Below are 25,171 nucleotides of genomic sequence, written 5' to 3'. Positions count from 1 at the left end.
TTCTGATTAAAAAGTTTGAAATTTGGGTGAAAAATTGCAAAATTTTTATAATTTTTATACAAAGTTTAAAATCTGAATTTATATGGTGTTTGTTGTATAGCACGCTAGGCTTTTATAAAAAAATAATAAACATTAAATATACAAAAGACAAATAGCCAAAACTGGTCAAAATATCGCACTCCTATTATTTTGTGGACAACTGTATATCTACATGTGTTCATACAGACATTGCAATTAGTGGATATGCACTCCACGTACTAGTCGAAAGCAATGTCACGTGACTACACACCAACAAAGCCTATGTGGGAGTTTTCCGTTAATTAATAACGGCGGCAAATTATCAAAAGCACGTTTTTTATTACACAAATAGATAATGGAACAAATTAAATAAAAAATTAGTATGATGTACAAATTCGCTGAGCTGATCAGTGATTACCCAGTGATTAAGAAAGGGTATGCACAATGTGTATGTCTGTCTAGTTTTCTGCACAATAAAATTTAATTTAATTTTTTTCTTAAAATCAGATTAAAGTAAGAAAGTCATAAGATATGCAAACGCGAAACGCTGAAACGAATTCCGGCGAATTTAAATTTGAAAATTCTGCTTACATTCATATATGTGCATACATATGAAATTCTTGTAAAAAAAAACCAGAATCGTCAAGGCAATTAAGTCTCCCGACGCGTAAGTGTTAAAACGATTTTACTGCGAAAAGCTTTTCTGAAAATGAAAAACAAATCTATTTAACAAAAAACCCATTTGCTTCGGTACTTACAGCTTAGACAACAAGTCTTCATTGATTAAATTCATTGAAAACGCTAACTATCAATATGTAAATTTACTATGAAGCTAAATACGTTAGATAAGCAGGTATTTATTTCCATGTGTGCCTATGCGTATTTTAATGTTGTTCTCAATCGATCTATGCGAACGATGCAACCAGAAGGGTAGTCAAACAATCTGACGCAAAAGGTATTTTTTAAGGCAAATAAGAGGGAAAACCCTTATTATGTCCCACTACATATACTACAACAAATCCAACACATAAATTGTGAGAGCGGCTTATAAGCTATGGTACATATAAGGTCGAACAATGTTTGAAGTACACTGAGAGAAAAAACGCGTTGTAATATTAAGAAAAGTGTTATTAATTCACTGCCGGAAATAACGCATAATAAAAATGAATATTTTTTATTTGATTATCGTTTTAAACTGTTCGTATTTTTAAATATAATACTTTCATACCATGCATGCGACGGATTCAAAGTCAACATTTGAAAGCACATTTACATGTCAGAGGGTCAGAGTTCAAATCCCTTTTCCAGGCAGCATGTAAGTTAATTTGGTTTATCTTGATTATGGAACGCATCCGTGAAGTGCAAAAGGCTTCATTTTAATTTGGGCGTATTTGAATTGAATAATTCCATACTAAATACTAAAATTTGTATACTAAAATGTAGTATTATGAGTTGGGTTGGTTTGTTTTCAATTCAATTTTTTTTTTCTCTCAGTGTACTAAAATATATCGACTGCAATTTTTAACTTTCTAATCGATGTTTATGTACGTTCCAACTCGGTTAAATAGTGTGTAAATTGATCGAATGATGAATATATATGTATGTACATTAGACGTCTGCATGAATCCATTCAAAACGACAAATGAATCATTCATAAATATTCTAATTGAATGAATGTGATTGGCTTTGAATTTAAATGAATAGGTATGTTGATGTGATTACCGACATACTATGTAGCAAGATTCAAACGTTGTAAAAAAAAAATATTTCATGAATATGAATGACAATATTTTTTTATGAATATTAATATACATACTTTTTTGTTACTGGTAATCAACATGTGTATGAAAAATAGAACCATTGGATAAAAATGGAATTGGTTTGAATTATTTTAATGCATAAATATAATTCTATTTGCGCTGCCTGTGTACATATATAGCTCCGCCTAATACAACGTTGATTTTTGGTTGAGATATACAGGTTAGATTAGCTTGGCTAACCCGTACGATCTCACATAGACAATTAGTTTAGTGTTACCAAGAAAATGGAGGCCATTAAGTCATGATTCATATCTTAGCGAGCTTTAGCAATTTGTTGTGCTTTGATCTGGTATTTATTTCAGTTATGAAGAGTCAGAAAAGCCAAGTAACTCAGTCCTGATCTGCCGAAATTTGCCATGCATTCTTCACTCTGTGTAAGTCCTATCTTGAACCAGTGGCGGATCCAGCGGTTCCAGCGGGGGGCGTGGGTTCCGCCACTGACTGACACGCGTTTAACACCCAAAAACGTCTTCGGGCGCTCTGCAGCCATCGTGTCTACATACATACTCCAATAGTTAGCTCATAAAATACATTTGCATGTGTTGTTTGTATATTCTAAACGTTCTAACGCCTTTTCTATTTACTTTCCATTAAGCTAATAGCAACACTCAAAAGCTCGCGTAGATCGTTAGCAGGCTTAATGGATCGACCTTTAAGTTTTTTTCTGAAATAAGAGCTCAATCAATGTAATCAAATGCAGTGCAATTGGGAAGCGTTTTTGTGCACGCACCTTACTTAGTGATGGAACATGGAGCCAGCCAGCAAGGCATAAGAAATGAGAAATGCGAAAAATGCAAATTTAGAACTTTTATTGCACACAAAAATGCAGCGCAGCTGGAAGAAGCTAAAATTAACCGGAGGCATTTGCATTTGTTGCTTGCTGATCCAGCAGCACACCTTTATGTGATGTTTTTTTTCTTTTGTGTTTGTTGAATTTTTACGAAATTCTGTATTGCATTACAAAATTAATTTCTGCATCGATGCTCTTCAGCTTTCTCTCGGATATTCATACTTTCAATTCGCTTTTGACACAGCGTGAAGAATGAAGGACATCATTGGACAGATATTAACACCTACATACATGTAACTTATTATTCACGCACACAAGCAGGAAGTGTTGCATTAGTTTTTTTTTTCGATGTGCTTACCCTTTCATCAATGCATCAATCAATCCATTAATGTTATTGTCAATTTGAACGTTTCATCAATTTTTATTGCNCGCTTAATGGATCGACCTTTAAGTTTTCTGAAATAAGCGAAGAATAATGAGCTCGAATCAATGTAATCAAATGCAGTGCAATTGGGAAGCGTTTTTGTGCACGCACCTTACTTAGTGATGGAACATGGAGCCAGCCAGCAAGGCATAAGAAATGAGAAATGCGAAAAATGCAAATTTAGAACTTTTATTGCACACAAAAATGCAGCGCAGCTGGAAGAAGCTAAAATTAACCGGAGGCATTTGCATTTGTTGCTTGCTGATCCAGCAGCACACCTTTATGTGATGTTTTTTTTCTTTTGTGTTTGTTGAATTTTTACGAAATTCTGTATTGCATTACAAAATTAATTTCTGCATCGATGCTCTTCAGCTTTCTCTCGGATATTCATACTTTCAATTCGCTTTTGACACAGCGTGAAGAATGAAGGACATCATTGGACAGATATTAACACCTACATACATGTAACTTATTATTCACGCACACAAGCAGGAAGTGTTGCATTAGTTTTTTTTTTCGATGTGCTTACCCTTTCATCAATGCATCAATCAATCCATTAATGTCATTGTCAATTTGAACGTTTCATCAATTTTTATTGCAATGCAGCAATGCAAATGACAAACATATATACATACATACATACATTACATTACATACATATTATACCTACAGCAAATATCTTTCTAGTATCTTAAGTATGTGGAATTACTTAAGTAAGTTACTACTTNTATTGTCAATTTGAACGTTTCATCAATTTTTATTGCAATGCAGTAATGTATATACATACATACATACATATATTATACCTACAGCAAATATCTTTCTAGTATCTTAAGTATGTGGAATTACTTAAGTAAGTTACTACTTAGACGCGGTGGGTTGTCAGTGTTGAAGCCCACTTAATATCACGGTAAATATTTACAAGGTTTTTTATCTATTTTTTTTTTTAAGTTTTATTTTATTTTTTCTTTGCGCTCTGCTTTGCTTTGCTCGAGTGCTATCAATTTGACACTTGGCACATCTTCGGCATTTTTATCATCACTTTTAATGGCTATTCATAATATTCGTCGTTGGCACTTTTAAGTGTTTAAAAAACATTCAAATGATTCTGGCTCGCTAATCAATCACTCTAATGTATTGCTCTATATAAATATTTATGTACATATGTCGGGAGTAATGATTAATTTTACGCGCGTACATACATACATACATATGTATGTACATAGATATGTAAGTGTTAAAAAAATATTTTTGAAATACGAAGATGTTAATTTTTGAAGCACACTTCCAATTTTCAATGATTTTTTTAATTAACCTAGAACGCTAATGCAGACTACATACATATATATATATATATATATGCAAACACATACATATTTTATTTTAGCATTAATTAAATTTTTATACTCTCGATCGTGACGTATTAAACGACGTTAGTACTTAGCTCGACGACAACTGGCAGACATTTGTAATGAAGTAAATTTTTATTGTGCGTTTTAACGCAAGAAATTGTAATTATCAAAAGGCATTGCCTCTCAAATGATGTACAATCTGGACGCCCAATTTTTAGCCACTTTTTCCAGTTGGAGATTGTCTTGTTAACAGTTCTTTAATGAAACCATTCAGCTAAAAACTAAAACAAAAAAAAAAAAATAATAATAATTGATGCAACATTATGGCCGGCATCATCATCTACTTTTGTTAAAGAAGTTTAGGCTCCATTTACGCCTTTTCTACTATACACACTTTATTGATTAAGTAACCAAGAAACCTTGCGGCAAGAGACGTAATGCAACATACATATGTACATACATACATATGTTTTATGTCCGAGACGAGTTTAACCCGTAATGGTCACACCTCCAAAAAATAGCGTAATGGTCACACGGGGTCCAGTGGACCCCCAAGCCCACTAATAACAATTTAACACTTAAAAAACGTATGCATATGCTAAATATTCGATTTGGGCTGGGGTCCACTGCACTGACCATTACCATAAGGGTTAAAAAACGTGTGCTTTAGCTCTCGAAACCAAACGAGCCGCCTTATAATATTTCGTATAAACATACTCCATTTAATCTGGCTCTCTACTCACGATAACTATGCAATTTGTCATAATAATTGATCTATTTATGTATATTAGTCTCAGGTGGTTTAAGTATAGAACTGAACTTTAAGGCTGCTAACGCAAATATCTGTGATCATAAGCAGTAACCGCCTAAGTCGACTTAAGAAAGAATCGAGTTATGTATATATGCTATCGTATTCTGCAACTCCTATTCCATGTGTATGTGAAATCCCCATCACGCCAGCTGGGCTATTTAAAAGTTATAGACGAACATATTTTGGTTTCCCCATAAGGATAACATTACAGTCCAAATGCTTAAAATGTTCTTTCTCGAATTCAAAATTTTCGACTTAGCCTTAGGTTATTGCTTATGACCACAGATACATATATTAAGCTTTATTACAAAATGTTTATAACTCATACAGTATAAATAATTAAATTGTACTTGTCGCTGCGCTAATACACAAAAGCGCTCTAATGCTTCTCTGTGGCAAAAGTAGAACATTTATTACAAATTGAAATTTGATGGTATCTTAAATCAGAGCTCTTCACTATAACAGTGAGTTTTGAATTTTCTCCTCCTCCTAAGCTCCTAAGCTGCGCCAGAGCTTTTACCATTATTGCCTAAAGTAAGTGAAAGCCTAACCTTGTGGAGAGAGTAGAGGCAGCAAGCAATTTTCCATGAAAATAATTAAATCCGAAAAATTTTAACTACATATACATATAAGTGAAAGCTAAATACCCGTAAAATGTGCACAAAAGCTTACTATTTAAAACATCAGAGACCTAGAAAGTAATCTCGATTTTCTTAACTTATTTTTGTACCATAGTCCTCCATTAAACTGAAAACTAAAATCTCGTAAAAAAAATAATAAGGCAACTAAGCTGAAAATGGGTAATATTTTTGATACTTATTATATTTTTGTTTTCTGTATTCACTAACATCGACCGTGTTTTTAGACATAATGCCCCTTAATAAGTCCTATTTTTGTATAACGATTAGTTGTGAAAGTCAGATTAGTCAGGAAGCAGAATTGGCCACTTCATTAATACGCTTGCAGAGCTTCGTTAAGTTTTTGTTCTTATTAAATATTTGACGCTTACATTTGGCCGAGCTTCTACGTTTTGTAGCGTGTTTCTTGAAGTTATTGAATTAATAAACTTTATCACGTCATAAATACAAACGGAGCTTATTTCGTAAAAATCTTTTTGTTTTGGATGTTGCTCGGACCCGCAACCTAACCTGGATCTTACTTAGCTATAGTACGAAGCTCTAACCATTTTGTTGATTTCTTTCTTAAATTTTTTTATAAACGGAAAAATTTGAAAAGCCCTTTCGCTGGCCTTCACTGCTTTGTAGCTTGCACTGCGACTATGAGTAAAATGTGTTTTTGAAGAACGCGATATGTATTACGAGAGCCCTAACCGCCGAAGAGATGTAAGCGATTTTTTTTTTTTCAAAATTATATTTTTAATGCAGAAACGCATCTAGATGATCTAGGAATAATTCTGCATTAAAAGAAATTTGGAAAATATGTCGCTTATATCTTTTTGGCGCTTAGGGCTCGATATACCCGTATGTACATATGTATGTATGATAGGGCTTTATGAATAAAAACTAAGCAATTGCTTTTTCTTAAAATTTCAGGCCTTTTACTTAAATATTTTTTTTTTATGTACATATGTTATAACTTTGGACCACGTCAACCGATTTCGATAATTTTTTTTTCTATCGGATGTCGGTTGTTGTGTTTTTTACTTAAAAAATACTTGTTTAAATAAGTCGAGTAAAAGGTGTCTGAAATTTTAAGAAAAATCAATGGCTTCCGTTTTATTCATAAGGCCCGTTGTACTTTTTTTGTTCGAAAAATTACTTTTTTGTATTCCGAACTAAATATTTATGTATATTCGCAAAGATAACATCAGTAGATTTTTTCCTCAATTTCAGCACATACTGATTTTTTTATTACCTTTTTGGCATGACAACTTCCTTAAAAATATGTATTTGTTGAACATTGTATGTGTAACGGATGTATGCTTTGCTGCTAGATAATTTTCAATACATTTCTCTTCTTCTTCTACATGTAGCATCTCAATCGCTACGGAGATTCTATGGGTTCACTAGCACATCGAGCGCTCCTACAATATGTGGATACTAATGACCTATCTGGTTTGCGCGCTATCTTAGATAGTCGGCATTTATCCGTCGATGATCGTGATGAGGTGAGTTTGAGTGGGCCAAGGGTCGAGGTCAGTCCCCCTAACCCAATTTTTTTTTGTTTGTAGAATGGCACCACTGGACTTATGGTTGTTGCTGGACGTGGCTTAACTGTTTTTGTGCGCGAATTCTTGGCTCGCGGCGCAGATGTCCAAGCTGAGGACAATGACAACTGGACCGCACTGCTGTGCGCGGCCAAGAATGGCCACTTCGATATCGTACAGCTGCTTATCGATCATGGTGCTGACATTGAGCATCGTGATATGGTAAATATTCATTTCATTATCCAGACGTAGAGCTGTTGACATGTTTCGTTCTCTTCTCTTATCTCTTCCTCACTCCCCGCCAGGGCGGTTGGACGGCACTAATGTGGGCTGCATATCGTGGTCACACCGATCTGGTGCGCTTTCTGCTAGAGAAAGGCGCAGATGTGAATGTACATGGCAATTACCATCTGGGTCCCCTTCTGTGGGCAGCTGGTCGTGGGTTTAAGGAGATCGTTGAGCTCTTGGTGCAGCGCGGTGCTAAAGTGAATGTGGGCGACAAGTATGGCACGACTGCGCTTGTGTGGGCGTGCCGCAAAGGTAATGCTGAGATTGTCGATACGCTGCTGAAAGCCGGGGCTAATGTCGACACGGCGGGCATGTATTCGTGGACGCCGCTGCTGGTGGCCACTTCAGGCGGACATACTGACTGCGTGACGTCGCTGCTGGAGAAGCGACCAAATGTGAATGCATTGGACAAAGATGGCATGACGGCGTTGGCAATTGCGAGTCGCGAGGGCTTCCAGGTGGGTGCTTGGGAAATGCATGCGGGGATTTATAATGAATTTTTTAAACTTTCCATTGATTCTGTTGCACATAACACTGTCCATGCATTGAAATTGACGCTTTCTCTTTGACAGGAAATATGCGCTTCTCTAATCGCTGCTGGCGCCTATATCAACATTCAAGATCGCGCTGGCGACACGCCCCTCATACACGCCGTGAAGGGTGGCCATCGAGGTGTTGTTGAGGCATTACTAAAAAAGCACGCTGACGTCGATATTCAAGGCAAAGACCGCAAAACGGCTATCTACACGGCGGTGGAGAAGGGCCATGTGCACATCGTCAAAATACTCCTCTCCACCAATCCCGATCTCGAGGCGGCGACCAAAGACGGCGACACTGCTTTGCTGCGCGCTGTACGCAACCGCAATTTGGAAATCGTACAAATGCTGCTCGATCGCAAAGCGAAGGTGACGGCGAGCGACAAACGCGGCGACACCTGCCTACACATTGCCATGCGCGCTCGGTCCAAGGCGATCGTTGAGGCATTGCTGCGCAACCCGAAGAACAGTCAGCTGTTGTATAGAGCAAATAAGGCCGGCGAGACACCATACAACATCGATACCATACACCAGAAGACCATACTCGGACAGGTGTTTGGGGCGCGGCGCTTGAACACAAATGAAGACTCTGAAGGCATGCTCGGCTACGAGCTGTACTCATCTGCTTTGGCCGATGTACTGAGCGAACCAACACTGACCACGCCCATCACAGTGGGTCTGTACGCCAAGTGGGGCAGCGGTAAGAGTTTCCTGCTAAACAAGCTGCGCGATGAGATGAACAACTTCGCACGCCAGTGGGCGGAGCCGCCCTTCAAGACTAGCGGTCTAATGTTTCTTGTAAACCTGCACATAGCTCTGGTGCTTGCCACCATTGTCGGCTTGTCGTCCTGGTCTGCCATGTGGGGCGCAATAGCAGCGGTGCTATACCTAGTTTTAACCTACCTCCTGCTAGCCAGTATTAAGTACGCTAACAACCACATGGACGTCTATTGGGCCTATTCGGTGCAACATGGTATTAAGAAGCGCATAGGACGCCTACGTCTCATCCTACAGGTGGCGTTTTGTCACCCACCAGGTGCGCAAGCAGACGCCCAAGCGAAGCCGGTACGTTTTCACTTTGCGGAGGCGAGCAGCGCATCGCCGACAGGAGAGGGCGCCGTTACGCATATGTTGGCCGCACTTTTCGAGGCCATCGAGTCGCACTATGGCTGGCTATCGACACGCTTGTATCGGGCCTTTCGGCCCAAAGCGGTGAAGGCGACATCTGGTTGGCGGTGGCGGCGCATGTGCTGTATGCCAATTGTGATTATCTTCGAACTGGGTTTGTTAACGCTTATAACGGGCATATCGCTGGTAGTGGCATACTTTACGTACGCCTCAGATAAGGAACAAGAACGGATGCTCGTCTCGATTTACGTCATTTGCGCGGTGTTGGTGTCTATTGTCTGCACGAACTTGCACATACTGGCCAAGGCGTTTGGATCACTGTTCATTTCGCAGGGTCGGCATTTGAGGAAGTCGGTGCGGCATAATGAGGGTGCGCCACTGACAGCACTGGGAACGGAAGTGGCTCTGATGACCGACATGGTTAAGGTAAAATATCTTTGCAAATCTTACATCCTACTTAATATTTTGAATGTGAGAGCTTGTGAGTGAGTGTGTGAGTATGTTACTACCTCACATAGCCAATATTACTGTATATTTTTAGGCAGTTGACATCTAATTAAATTGTTGAATTTAACTTAATTAATAACTCAAAGGAAATATTAAAAAATATAGAAGAGAGCTTTGTTACGAAAACATTCGTAAAGAGCGTTGCCACTTGATTAAAACTTTATTTTCCGTTTAATTGAAAAGTTAAGTAAAATACGGATCCCCTATCAAAGGCTAGTTAGAATTTAATAAGAGAAGATGGCACAACGCCGAAACCGGTTTCTCTGCAAACCAAACTTGACAAGGGATTACGAAAATTCGTTCCAAAATAAATCATCTTATCACCCAGTGGGGAAAATTCAACAAACACCAACATACTTTAATAATATTTTCCTTCTCCCTCACGCAGTGCCTCGACGCGTTCACGAACCAACAAAGCCGGCTTGTAGGCGTGGTGGACGCCTTGGACTCCTGCGATACAGAGCGCATTCTCTCGGTGCTTAATGCCATTCAAACTCTGCTCTCCTCCCCAAATCGCCCCTTTGTTGTACTCATCGCCGTCGACCCGCATGTGATCGCTAAAGCAGCCGAGGCTAACAGTAGACGTCTCTTCACCGAAGGCGGCATCGGCGGACACGATTTTCTGCGTAACCTCATTCACTTGCCAGTGTATTTGCAAAACTCGGGCTTAAGGAAAGTGCAACGCGCCCAAATGACCGCAATGCTCTTCAAGCGTAATTACAGCGAATTTCCCAACGAAGATGGCCCGACACTGGGACATTCAGTGTCGGCTCGTCGCTTATCGAACGCATCAGAAATTATGTCTAGCCAAGAAAAATTACGTACGTCCCATAATCCGGGGCGCAGTGGTGGAAAGAAATTACGTTTGTCCGAATCGGTGGCCAGCTCGATCGGCTCGAACCTGCATCGGCTGGGACAGAACCCGCAGGGGGTGCTTGATCTGTCGCGCATGATGCTAACCGACGACTACTTCAGTGACGTGAACCCACGCAGCATGCGGCGACTCATGAATGTCATTTACATAACAGGTGAATTTCGAAAATCGCTGTAATGGTTTGTTTGATACTAATAGCTCATTGCGTTTTTACTGTTTTTTAGTGCGCCTGCTGAAAGCATTCCAGATAGACTTTAGTTGGTATCGCTTAAGTTCGTGGATAAACTTGACCGAACAGTGGCCGCTGCGTGCCAGCATGATTGTGTTGCAGCACGACAACTTCATGGACTCATATGACGACAATTTGCCACTACAAGCTGTCTATGAAAAGTGCGCCCAATTTGTTTATTTGTTTATTTGCTGTTTTTTTTTAATGTACATTTACTCTTGCCGATAGAGTGCGCCCAAAGATTGCTTGTCTACGCGAAGCTGCACCGCTGCTCGAACTCGATCGGGACGAGCGCAAGCTGGACGCCTTTTTGCAGTTGCATAAATCGGATTTGCTCGTGGCGGATTTGAGAATATTCCTGCCATTTACAATTAATCTAGACCCATACTTGAGAAAAGTATTAAAAGGTGCGCGCAATATATATTCTTAAACAAATCCATATATTGTATTGAACTTGTCTTCTTTTGATTCGCAGAGGATCAGCAATCGATCGAGGACGAAGGCACACTTATGCTACAAAACAAGCCGAGCGTTAACCCAGCCGTACGCATACCTCCACCAACGCCTACGTATGTGCCTTCACCAGCTGCTTATCCACCGTATCAGTTGTTCCACAACGATTACGAGTTGAGACAGCGAAACGCCAGCACGATCTCCGAAGCGGCTTTGACACCGTTGATCGGTTCGCCGAGTGAATCTTTTGCAGTGAGTGTTGCCACACATAATTAAATATGTGTTGAAAAACAATTGATTAACTATTACTCTTAAAAAAAAAAAAAAAAAATCCAGGATGACGTTCTACAAACAAAACTTTCCGACCTAACTGTCGAAGGCGTCATAAGTTTAATAGAACGAGTCGACGATCTGCGTCCCGCTTTACCCAAATTATCGCCGATCCTCAAAGAGAACGCAATCAGTGGGCGAGTACTGAAATACTGCGATATAAGCGACCTAAAAGCAGTAAGCAGAAAATTCAGAACATCCTTAATTTTTATTATTATTATTTTTTTTGTTAATTTCTCTTACAACTATTTTATTAGGTTTTAGGACTCAATTTCGGTCACTGGGAATTGTTCCGACTGCTTATAAATACGCTGCGCGACTGTGAGAAAATGCAACGCAAATTCAAGCCAACACCTGCGATAGCCGATGTGCCAGCTACTAGCACGGCGGCGCCTAAAGACAACACAGATTCACATACGTTGGCACCTAATCAACCGCATTCGCGTAAAAATTCCACCACCAGCCATATGGAAAAGCAGGTTTGTACCAAACTTCATTTTGCGTACAAGCCGGTTGCTTATTAGCTTCGGAAATACGCAATTGCATTGCAGCGTGTGCTTGAATAGAGATCAAAAGTAGTGGCGGCATTTCTATGTGCTCAAGTTCAAATGCAACACTGCAAATTGATTGATTGTTTTTTTTTGGAAAAATATGACAGTATTAAATAAAAAATAATAAAATTGGAGCACATAGAATGGTTGCAACAATAACACCTCAGTGTCCAAAACACATTTCATAATTGCACAGATGTACAAAGCAATTCGTTTTCATGCATATTGTATATTTTTTATTTAATTTAAAAACCATTCCAACAATGCAGCCAAAAGTACACGATTATGAGTATCTGCAGGTAAAAATCACTAAAATTGAATTTCATTCATAATTTACTATTTTTCTAAATGCATCTTAATATTTGGATACGATTATCTTTTCAACTATAGTAAGCTATATGTATATTAAAATACGATTTTCTAAGTGTTTTTAAAATTGTTAAAACCTGCACGAACTGTTTTCTTTTATAAATGTGATGACCTGTTCATAATTAACTGATTGAAAATCTCGGTCATAAACTTTTTACTTTAGCGTGTGTCTATACAATATTTCGTTTTGTATTTTAGATGCTCCTACATTTTTTTAACGCAAAATGTGCAAATCCATTGCTGATGGTTTTTTTTTTGTTTTTTTTTTTTTATATTTGTTCCTTGTTTCCAAACAAATACAAAGTCGGTTTAATTTACGGATTATCATTTATCAACTACTATAACTATTTGAATATTCAATTTTACGAACTCAAATTCTTGAATATCCTAAAGTTTTATGCCGCCTCCGAACAGCAAATGCCTGCCGAGGGGCGACCGCTGTTAGAAAAAACGTTTTCTAATTTAGATGTTGCTCGGATCAGGGCTCGAACCCAGGTCCTATGGAGTGGTAGTCGGTACCTCTATCAACTCAGCAACAGCGGCCTTATTACACTGATAAACAGTGGTTTCGTTACACAAAACTAAGTTATTTTTTTTTTTTTTTTAGATAATATTACCTAACCACATATAAACCCCTTACTTAGTTTTATTCAATTACCCTCAGTTTTTCTTAAAACTCGACTGAAGTGATTACGCGTATTTTGCTTACCAAAGTGTGATTCTAATAAATTTATGTTAAATTATTATTGACATTAAAACGGAATCGTTTGTAATTTTCTTGGAAACCACAAAGCCGAAAACTTTGAAGAGTTGGTCAGCAACCTTTTAACACCCTTACCTAACCTTAGAATCTACCGCCCATACTAACGTTTGGCCATTATTTCCCTGTGGCCCGAAAAAAAACTTAAAATTGTGCCTCAGTATTATTTTAGGGTTGCTATTTAGGGCCGTTTTCTTTATCTCTGGTTAACACTAATCTCCAGTTTAACATCATTACCGACGTTTTCGACACAATGTTATATGCATGGAGGTCACTAACATCGGTAACGATGTTTAACTGGGCATTAGTGTTAACCAGAGATGGTGAAAACGGCCCTTAGTGGTCGTAATTGAAGTGCTAGCAGACTACCGATTTTTATTTTTAATTTAAATTGATTTGGAGTATTAAATGTATACTAAATTTTCGTGTATTTTTCACTGTGGTTTCACGTTCATTAGTTGTTGAAACGTTATTTTTTTTTCATGTACATATATATGTATGTATAAATATGTCTTCATATGCATAAAGTGGCAAAAAAGAACGGCAAACCATACATGATTTTTAAATGGCATTTATGTTATATATTAAGTATGTATGTATGTATGTATGTACATATTGCTCGTTTGCTCCAATAGCGTATAATTCAAAAAATCGAAAAATTCGAGAAAAAGGGCTTTACAAATAAACATACATAAGTAATAACTAAAAAATATAAGAAGTATAATGTTAAAATTAAATCCAGATGATACAGCTGCCATTTAACTTTACTTAAGAGAACTTTTTTTTCTTGCTATGACTGCCAAACATAGTGAAAATGGGTAAAATTACAAGGAAACCAATTTCCTTCTTAAGAGACACAATTAACAGAAATCGATTANGCTTTTTTTTTCTTGCTATGACTGCTAAACAAAGTGAAAATGGGTAAAATTGCAAGGAAACCAATTTCCTTCTTAAGAGACACAATTAACAGAAATCGATTAGACGACCTAAAAAAAAATTTATTATGACGTTCTACCAGCAAACGAGCGTTATGCCAAAAATTACATATCGTCCAGTTTCTGAGTTAACGGAACGATATGTACATATAAGGGATGGAAAAATAAATTTAAAAATATTAAAAATATTGGGTATTTGTGCAGAACGTGCTTTCAAAAAACAAAAAAAGGGCTGTGAGAAAAGGGCAATTGTACCTACTTTTCCATCACTGCTACATACATACATACTATATATTATCGCGTCTGTGAAAAGGGTGTTATTGGCCAACAATTTTTTTTTTCACTCGGGGCTAATCGCCATGCATTTTTAAGACCTTGATATACATAAGAAACCGTGATGCACCAAATGTTAGTATTTTGGTCGATAACACCCTTTTCTCAGAAGCGGTCTCATACATATGTACATTCATATATACATATGCATATGCAGGTGGATAAAATTTAATTTTTTCGCAGTTGGTTATGTTTGTATTTGTATGAGTATGTACATACATATGTAGAATAAAAAGTTGATATTCGTTTGTGTTGTTAATACATTCTTCATTCATCCACCTTCTCCCTGCGATGTCCTTTATTTTCACTTATTTTTTTTTTTTTTATTTAATTTACAGGTCACGCTCGAAGAACAAATGATTTGTGGCGCACTGCAAACCCTTAACGAGGAGGCTTTCGAGGACGTAGCTAGTAGTGAGCGACCCAGTCCTTCGGGTTTACCTACAGGTGAGATGTTAGCTGCAGCTGCACAACTGCAATTAGCGCCCATACGTGAGTCATCGGAATTCGGTTCCCCATCCGATGATCTCAAATATAATCACTTGCTAAATTATGCCAACAATAACAACTGCGGCAATTTTTCCACACAACACCACAATCACGGTGGCAGCACGCATTCGCTGCAAAGTATTGGTATTGGTGGTGGTGGTGGTGGTGGAGGTATACATATGGGCAATGGAGGCAGTGGCATATTTTTTAGTGGAGTTCATAGCACTGGTACTAATGGTGGTGGTGGTGGTGGTGGTGCTAGTGATATTTATAAATTGCGGCATAGTATTGTTGGTGATGCCAGTACTCAAGCAGCCGTGCAAATGCTTACAACGGGTGGCCACAGCCACAATCGCAATCAGCGCCATCACTCGGTGGGCGACGACTTACTCTATGACACTCTAACGCCACAAATGCGATCGCCCATGCAACAGCAGCAACAGCAACAACAGCAACAACAACAACAACAACGTAATACTGTGCCAACAGTTGTTGTGATCCCAAATGCAAATGGTGATCAGGATGTATCCGATACGCCTCTATAGAAAACAATGGATATAGAGTGGAATCAGAGCAGTAAAAATCACGAAATATGCTACTGTCATATTTGACTTAACTATATATACATCTATATTTGTTACATACATACATACATATATGTATATTGAATGTATGCATATAGACCAGTCAGCAGCACCACCAGCACAGCACATACATTTTCGGCACACAAATCCTCCCACGCATACATACATATACACTCATAAATTTGGTTTGCACCCTTAAAGGAACACGCTGTTTTGTTAGTACAGTTAATGTCTTACATATCTTTAAAACGCAAATATTTAAAGTCGTATGTGGTGCTTATTTTTAATCTAAAGCGCTCAGTGTATTCAGTTACTAAATCGAATTTACATATATAGAATTATGTATGTGTGTTGTGAGACTTTATTGTTGACAGTCTGAAGGGAAACTTGTAAGACTGTAGCTGATAAATTCATGGACATTGTTATTTTAGTCAGCTGTAGAAACCTAATAGAAGATGTTACTCTAGACGAGTATCTGTTGATCGATGCGATGAAGCATGCACACGTACATAGACCAGACAAAACTGTTCGACCATTCAATGGATTAAATATTATTTAGGTGACATTTCTATATATTTGTATTTTTTTGGTAATAATTCACCAACGTATAAAGAAAGACGTAGGCCTAAGTTAGTAATTTTGCATGAGCTGCGTCTTTTCGGCAACGACAGAAGCAGATGGCGACGTTAAAGAGTAATCAGATAATCGACTTCAAAATTTAGCGCTATCAATAGGCAGGTACTGCGACTCTTCTGACACAAAGAAAGGTAATATAGAATTCAATATAATTTTCCCCACCATAAATCAGAATGGTAGAGGGTGATAGGTAATAAGATCAACGGAAATAAGGCCAATTGACTTTATTTCCCACCCTGATGCGCCAGGTTGCCAGAATTGCCCTGTTAAAGTATTGTGTGGGGTTTTTTTTATGTTCTTCGAAGTAATTTCTTTTTATAAAGATCCAAGTTCAATCAATGATATATTATCAACTTTTTCTCGATAGCCTTTGCGAAAATTCCTGCGAGTTTCATAATTCTCGGTTTGTAGAATAGCTTGTTCTCTTGTTGGCACAACAGCTTGGAATGCAGTTGTAGCTGTGCTCGATGCTCAAAAACGTTATATTTCTGCATGTCATTGTGGAATTAAAACTTCTTTCGAAACTGATATTGTAAACAGATATGTATGTAGATACTTCGAAAAAGAACTATCAGCTCCAAGCTTACATTGAAGCATAAAGGGTAAGATTTTAAATGGTCTTTTATTTCCACACAAAATTTGTTGCAAAGGCCCGAAATAAATTTTCTTCTTACAAAATAAACGAAGGCCTGTTTGGAAATATTCATATTTTTTAAAACATCGTTTTAATCTTTGTTCAGGGAGGAGAGACTGAAACTGACTGAAAAATTGTTTTGAAAAATGTCTCCCGCATTTGTACTGATAATCAACTTAATGAAGAATATTAAAATCACATTCCATTAGACCCCTTTTAGACACGTCACAAGTCTTGTTTTCAAGTCCGCTCGGTTCGTAGGCGAGGGAGATGAGAAGAGAGCGGAAGAGTATGTACATTCGTCTCACCTCCTGCGCCTACGAACGAGCGGACTTTAAATCAAGAAATGATGTGTCTGAACGGGGTCTTAGGGCGGACTGACAACTACATATGCACATACAGCTATGTAAATAAATACATATGTTTGACACATTTTTTTTTTTATCAATTTATCGACTGCATGTTAACGAGAGTCCGAGCTTGCCAATGAGCAAATACAATTTTTGGAAAAACAATCAAATGTTTTATTAAGCTTTAACTGCGTTGAATGTGCTGCATAGTCAATTTGAAGGTGCATTTTTTCTTTTTAAACACGCTTACAATTTATTATTTTTGTTCTTCTTGCCCCTTTTGCAATATTTCGATTGGCGCTCAAACTATTTCAGTATTTTATTCTTATTTTCTATGGATTTATGGCTACACGATCACTCGAAACACAATAGGCTGATACGCTGATAAAGATTTAGATAAGAGACTAAATTATTATGTTACACACAACTATTTGTTACTAATATTACATACATATGTATGTGCATAGAACTGTATAAGTACTTCCATTTCGAAACAAAAAAAAAAAAACATCCACATGCCGTATTTGTAGTTCAGCGATTGTTGAGTCTGGAATTAGTAAACAAGATTAATATCGCAAAAGTGCATAATGCATGTTTAATTATTTAAGAAAAAAAAATAATAGAAATAAAACTGATGCCTAGCAAACATACAAATGCAATAATAAATAATGCTAAAAATGTAGAAATACTAACTATTGGTAGAGTCATACATACGAAAAAGGCTATAACTAACTTTAGCGCAATGGAAAAAACAACAAAAAAAAAATATATAATTTTGATTACGATAACAAATACTACAATGTATGTAAAGCATTTTCTTGCTTTGTTGGTGAACGAGTATTAATATAGTAAACAAAGAACCGAAAAATTTAACACAAATTAAATAAAAAAAAGTGTGATAGATAATATACTAGAAATTTTAAAAGGATTACCAAAAAAAAAAACACAAATTTTTAGAACGATAAAAGTAATAATGTGCTATAGAATTAGAAACATAAAATAAAAATGGTATAAATCATGCAGTGTTAGTTTCATTATTTGGCAATTTACTGAAAAAATACCCCGCTGATCCGATTACTGCAATTCATTAGCATAAATATTAGTTTATTTACCTGCTTTGCTCGAATTTGGTTAAGTGAAGTCAAGTCATTTGTCGTCATTTGTTTTTGGTGTTGGTATTGGTGTTGGGCATTTGGCTGAGTTTCGTCGCATCCGCTGCATTCGCTTTAGGCGCTGCTTATTTTTGGAGCAGATAGATATGTCACAAATTCTCTTTATTATACTCTATGTCGTCGCTAGACACGAATAAAGGCGCACCATTGTTTTGACGGCGAAAAAGGACGCATTGACTTTAAAAAAAGGCGTTAGCCCAGTTGACGGCTGACTGAAGCTCGCGGCCTTTATTCGTGTCTAGTGACGATGTATCTATGTAGATATTGTTATTGTCATAGCGGCATTTGCACCAATTTATGTCCATACTTTTTGCTATTACTTCTCCCAGGACAGTTGCATGCATGTTCTCTTTGTTACAGCTTTGCATTTTATCTATATGTATGTACGTATGTATGTATGTATGTATGTACATACCCTATAAACATTTTGGTGAACGTTCGAAAATGACCGTCGATATCCAATATGCATATCGAATTAAAAGCGAACCAACCATAACCAACCTTAGTTTTCCAACGTTCATAGTATATTGGAAATACACTCGAGATGGGTTCGAAAAAAAAACAAATGAAAACCATAACAACAAGAGGGAAAGTGAAATCCAGCTCATTCTCGATGGGAAATATTAGAAAATCACTCTCTCTCTCATTAATTATTCAATTCGATAATGGGCTGGATTTTGAATTCTTATCGAAAATACATTGGACAACGATGGTTTGCTTTCCAATCATATTCGAATTGTTAACCAAGCCCAACGTTTATTGGGTATGTATGTATGTATGTATGGGTGTGGGATTTTTGTGTTTTGTATTGAATCTTCTCTTAAGAGATAATTTTACGTTTTGGGTATTTTATTGTAGTTTTAATGTAATCCATCTGTAAATAAAAATGTGGGTGATGTAACTGAAGTGTAAGTTGAAGTAGCTAAGCGGTACCGTACCGTTGATTTTCGATAATTAATTTTTTTGTTCACGGTGTTACGCTTTTTTCCAAAACATGCAAAAATGCCGCGTTCCAGTTTATATTTTGGCCACTGTATGTATGGTAGGGTATTTTTACATTCGATTTCCTAAGCCTTAACCCCTACCTCGATGCTACTATAGTCGAAGATATCACATATAAATATTGGCCCCGATTGAAGTCGGTTAAGGCGTGTCGTACAGGTGTCAAAGTTCAGATTACCCTATGAAGCGGTTTTAAGCGACTATAATCGGGACCAAAATTTATATGTGATATCATTGATTTTAGTAGTATCGATTTTGGGTACTAAATGAAAAAAAAAATTATTTAATTTTTTTTAGTCCATAGAGGCATTTCCCTTGACCAGCGGAAAGCAGCTTTAATTGTTATCTAAATTATCGATAAACCGAATTTAACTCGAACAAACGCAGCCATTTTATAAGGCGAATTCACTTGCGTTTTGGTAAACAAAATTTAAAAGAACCAAGACGAAATCGGACGTAGTAGTTAAAGCGAATGGAAACGTTGGAAAATTACGAACCATTTAGAATCAAAAATTATACAGAGGTAGCACAATGCGGAGGCACCGACAACCAAAAATAAAATCGAAAGTTGTTTTGGGAAATTTCGTCCATGTTTAGTGTTGAGTTAAATGTACACACTGTGTTTGTAAATAACACTTGTTGTTGGTTCTTAGAATTAAGATTACTTTTAAAATGAATGGCTCTTAAACTTATTATGTTAAAATCGCCGTAGAATTTGGCATTTCTCAAGTTTTTCGAATGGTCTCCGTTAGGCATCAACTCTGATTATGCTTCTGAAACCTTTCATATCTAAAACTTTATTTTCAAAAACATTCTATGTGTTAGAAATGATTTGCAAATTTTAGTTTTAAGAATGCCTACTTGGACACATACTTAATTTATCTACTGTACGTATGCATGCCTACCTTTAATTATATTCATAGATTCTGAACTGCAGATGCCTAATAACGCCACAATGCCGTCAGCGTCGCCAATCGCACAACGACGCGACTCCATACTGAAACACCAGAACAGCGTGAAAACTGATAAGCGAGTCAGCATCAAACAGGGCAGCCAGAAGAGCAGCGGCAATAAGTTGCAAATGACTTCAAATCTAGAGTACATCTCAGAGAAAGCCTCGTCGTTGTCATCGTCTGCCTCAACGTTGCCATCAAGCGGTTCGACGACGCTGGAGCGTCGGCCTAGTAAAACGACAGCAGGTTTGTAATGAGAACATTTTGTAAAAAAAAAAAAAGTTTTCATACGAATATTTAACTTTATATTTTATACTTTCGGTGTCAGGTCCACGTCCTGCCTCGCTGGTCATCACAAAGAACGACAATAAGGGATCACAATTCAAATTAGTGCGCTCTTCCTCGGTGGACTACGAGGATATCGAGAGCCAAGTGCCGACGCGCACGGTAAACAAGATTATACTCGCTGAGCACTTGCAGGAGGATGAATCCGCACCGTTAGTATTCACTGTACACAAATGAGAGCAACCTTTGGGGCCTGTTCACCTGCCGACTGACGGCGGTCGTGTGGGATGTCTACTTGAAATTGGTAAATAGGAGTTAGGCTGTGTATGGGTAAAGAAGTCTTCGCAGCAAAGCAGGCAAAAACGTCGCAAAACGAAGGTTCACAATCCCATAGCCAACTTTAGAAGAGCGCGCGAAGCGCAAATAATGTTCAGCGGAATTGTCAAAATACTTTTTATACCTTTTATTTTTTAGATAGCAAATTCGCCTACATATGTTTTCTGTAAATGAATAGTGCTAGCGCTGGTGCTTTACATATATATACATATATACAAGGATATATTTTTTCAAATTTTCAATTACACTTACAAACATATACATATAAAACTATTTAGCCAAATATTTTTTAGAGTAATAACTATTGTATTGTGAGTTGACTTATATTTTTGTGTATATATATAATATTGTAGTGTTTAACTGAAAATGATTCGCAACGATGCCTAAGAATCGAGTGAGCCTAAATGTTTATATATGTATCTATGTATTTAGACGCCTAATTCAAAAAGTAAAAATAACAATAACAATTATACCGTTAATATAGTTTATTGTTGACGTTTTTTTTTCACTAAAAGTTAAATAAAATGTTTGGTGAAAAATATTCGAGTGCTTTGGGTGCCAACCCACATCTTACCATTTAAGTATTTAATTATAAAAAATATAGTTCAATAAAAGCAAATGTTACAAAAAATATACATTTTAGCATACACAAAAAAAAAACTACATACATACATGCATATATACATACATATATGTATGGGGACGTATTGCCAACGTTTTCCAAAATGTATTAAGTTATAGATTTTTTATAGATTATACAGTTTATTAATTAATCGTTAGTGGAACGAGCAAGAGAGACTACAGTCGTTTTTTGCAACAAATTGCACTAAAACTGTTTCTGCTTTTGATAGAAAGTAAATATTGAATTAATATAAACTATACTTTTGAAGAACGTTTGCGATATGTATGTAGACTCAAAAACTATAGTATATCTATTGATACGATACATAAGACATATACGCAAGCTTCAAGAAGCTATTATAAACACAACTTGTAGCAGAAAGGAATAAAGAGTGGCATTAAGATTTAAGTCACAATTGGAAAATGTAGCCGTTCTTTTAATTATTGACACAAATATTTCGCTGAATTCTTTTTTGTGCATTAGCATAGATTCCGCTGTTCCTATAGCTACTATATACTCCAGTCACTGTTCAATACAGCTTGGGTCGGGCACTGGGACACTGATGACTTGTGTTTCATAGCGAATGGTTATTTCTCAGACCTTTCTAGCTTCTCTACTATGCGTAATCTAACCTACGAAGTCAGCTTCGACATTCCAGGTGGTAAGGACGAAGGAGATTAAGCTGAACTTAAGCATTCGGTCGGTGGCACTACAAGCGTTGTAAATTATGCCAAGCCTGTATGGTCGCCAGCGGCTGGTAGAAACTTCAAAGCTGCTAGACAGGACACAGGACACCATCTGATGTCATCTAAAGATCAATATCAAGTAGCTTACCACTATGCTGAGCAAGCTGTTTCTGTTGCACCCAAAGCATACATGAAAAGAACTAGCAAGTATAATGCTTATTTACAAGCGAAGATTTTCATTTCAAAGGTGGCGGCAAGTCGTGACTCGACACGAATAACTAATATAGAACTCTTCGGTAAAGGCCTGGACTTACAGTTGGGTAGGTGGTGTCATGGCATGTCCTAATTGATGGTAGTTGTGACCAAATTCCTTCTCTGTTTTCATTCGTTTCTCCAAATTTATTTCTTAATTTTAAATTCGTTTTATTTCAGCGGCCAAATATATTCAGCCTAATTGAGAGTGTCTAGTCGAGTGCAAGTCGTTTTTCGAGAGTCGAGTCGTATCGAGTAGAAAGTTTTCGACGAATAAAGTATACAAATTAACTAATATAACTATTAATACAACTACGTAAAATATGAATATTACTGAAATATTTTACAGGTCATCAGAAAAAAGAGGATAAAGTGTAAAAGTTGATGAAAATGCGAACACATTTCGAGGCAGCAAATAAATGTGATAAGCCCGATATGGAGTAACTTTTATGACGATATGCAAGTGTTCATAAGTTACTTAACTTCTTCAGGTTTTCTGCTTTTTACCAAGTTTAATAAGGAACAACTCGAATGGGTCTGGGGCTAAACGACGCAACGCAGAATCAATCACTCTTGCCAAAAACTGCTACTTTGGACTGAGTAGGCAGTTTAGAAATAAAGTCCTCTCTCTACGTGCGAAAACCACATTCTATAAGTCGCTCATCTTGTCCGTGCTAGTATACGGCCCAGAAGCTGGGACAATTGGCAACATGCGATGACGCGCCTCTTGGAGTATTCGAGTGAAAGATTCGCGGAAGATTTACGGGCCTTATGATGAGTTGTATGAGCTGTACAACGACTTAGTGCAGCGAATTTAAATACAGCGACTCCGAGAGTATTGAACTCGGAAACAGCTGGAAGAAGCAGGAAGCAGATTTTTGTTTTGGAAAAAAAAAATCATTAGTAGTTGAAAATCGATAATGAAACATTTTTTCTAATATGTGGTGAGTTTACCTTTTTTCTGTTTAGTTTATTTGGTTAAAATCTAATTTTGTATCTTCAAGCAAATGCTAAAAAAGTGCAAGTTCCTGAACAGGTACACGGTTGAGGGGTCACACATACTAAATCTCTTCCAAAAGACCTTTTCGAAAGGCATTCCTTTCTGCTTCCTTTTTTATACGGAGTGGCACAAATTGAATGGCTTCTGCTTTCGCTACTCAAAGAAGAGCTTAAAGAAGGGCTTTGTAGAACCTTCTTCGAAGGCCTTTTGAAGAAGTTATTTTAAAGCTGTTTTTAGTTCATAAAAATCATATTTCTTTAAGGAATTTAAATATTTAAGACTTAAAATGCTTATTGAATCCTATTTGTAATGCTAAATAATATAAACATATACTTAATTACCTTGGCGTAAATTGTAAATAGGATACCCCCGTTCTAGGAAACATGCAGATAAGCACTTTTTTCAGTCCTTATTGAGTAAGTCTTTTAGAATGGCTTCACTTTAGACAAAAAATTCAGAACTTGAGCGTTTTATCATCATCAATCATTTAGCTCTACGGACCGAAACCAACCAAAGAAACTGTATTTATAGGGATTAAGTGTCCTGGTCGATGGGTTCAGGATTATGGCAGCCCTAATGTATATACAAGAAAAAGTATACTCGATTTGTTGCCGGCAAACCCACACACTCACATCAGCGATGTAAACAAACTACCACCAAATAAAACGTGGACCGGCTTTTCTCCATCCAGCAACAAAACTCGTTGTATGTACATATGTATGTATGTATATACATACTTATGTATCACGAGCACACGAATGGGGAGAGCTAGTTGCTGATGTGTACTCATACCGTGTTTTGGCTACATGTGAGGCGAGTTGGCGCACACCCCAAACAACAACACTTCACAGCCACTACAAGCCATCAACAGCGATTGCAGCGCCACCAGCCAGGCAGGCATACGGGCAAACAACAGTCGAGCAGTCGGCGGAGGTAATCAGCTATCAGCTGTGCGGCGATTCTATTCAAAGAGGTCACCTTGAAGTTGTGAATTTTTACAGAGTAAATTTTATTGTAGTACGCACAGGCAGTTTTTCGCCGCTGTACCAGCCAATAAGCCCAACACAAGTCAGTTAAGTCACACATTTTTTTGGGTAAAGTAATCGTTCCGCTTGCATACATTTGTATTTTAAAACAAAAATATATACATATATACATAAATTTTTTTACTAAACATGCAGTACTTGGTTGAATGAGTGCATTGCATAAACAATTTAGTTTAGTTGTGAAGAAAAAAGTCCGTGGAGAAATAAAAAAATTTGTATAAAAATATTTTAAAAGAGAAAGAGAAGTGTGTGGGCATACATATAGTGGATTTCGAAATCGCAAAAGGAAGTTTGCGAACTGTGTGAAATGTTGCGAAATATACACACATATGTATGTGCGTCTCGCCAGAAAAGTGCAGTGACATTTGCTACTGAATTAAAAGTATTTTCTATTTATATACATATGTATGTATGTACATAAAACTAAAATAAAACAAAAAAAAAAAAAA

The 25,171-nt window shown here is 37.1% G+C and overlaps 1 protein-coding gene across 9 annotated transcripts in view; it reads left to right on the top strand.

Moving 5' to 3' along the window:
* Arms (Ankyrin repeat-rich membrane spanning) overlaps window positions 1-22,134 on the top strand; it is a 69,051-nt gene extending 46,917 nt beyond the window's left edge. For 8 of the 9 annotated variants that reach the window (XM_017619850.1, XM_017619820.1, XM_017619829.1 and 5 more), the window contains exons 2-12: window positions 7,209-7,343; window positions 7,407-7,604; window positions 7,688-8,128; window positions 8,243-9,760; window positions 10,230-10,869; window positions 10,940-11,105; window positions 11,173-11,351; window positions 11,420-11,649; window positions 11,734-11,904; window positions 11,985-12,206; window positions 15,014-18,718. In XM_017619850.1, coding sequence (XP_017475339.1) covers window positions 7,233-7,343; window positions 7,407-7,604; window positions 7,688-8,128; window positions 8,243-9,760; window positions 10,230-10,869; window positions 10,940-11,105; window positions 11,173-11,351; window positions 11,420-11,649; window positions 11,734-11,904; window positions 11,985-12,206; window positions 15,014-15,709 — 4,572 coding nt within the window. In that variant the 5' untranslated portion in view covers window positions 7,209-7,232 and the 3' untranslated portion in view covers window positions 15,710-18,718. Of the gene's footprint in view, window positions 1-7,208; window positions 7,344-7,406; window positions 7,605-7,687; window positions 8,129-8,242; window positions 9,761-10,229; window positions 10,870-10,939; window positions 11,106-11,172; window positions 11,352-11,419; window positions 11,650-11,733; window positions 11,905-11,984; window positions 12,207-15,013; window positions 18,719-20,465; window positions 20,742-20,823 lie in introns of those variants that run through there. The other variant, XM_017619809.1, reaches the window with a different exon arrangement.
* The last annotated feature ends 3,037 nt before the right edge of the window (window positions 22,135-25,171 follow it).

The sequence above is a fragment of the Rhagoletis zephyria genome, unplaced genomic scaffold (assembly GCF_001687245.7).
Source record: "Rhagoletis zephyria isolate East Lansing unplaced genomic scaffold, Rhagoletis_zephyria_1.1 Rzeph_scaffold_00038, whole genome shotgun sequence".
Taxonomy (NCBI): domain Eukaryota; kingdom Metazoa; phylum Arthropoda; class Insecta; order Diptera; family Tephritidae; genus Rhagoletis; species Rhagoletis zephyria.
This window is presented reverse-complemented; position numbering and strand designations above follow the sequence as displayed.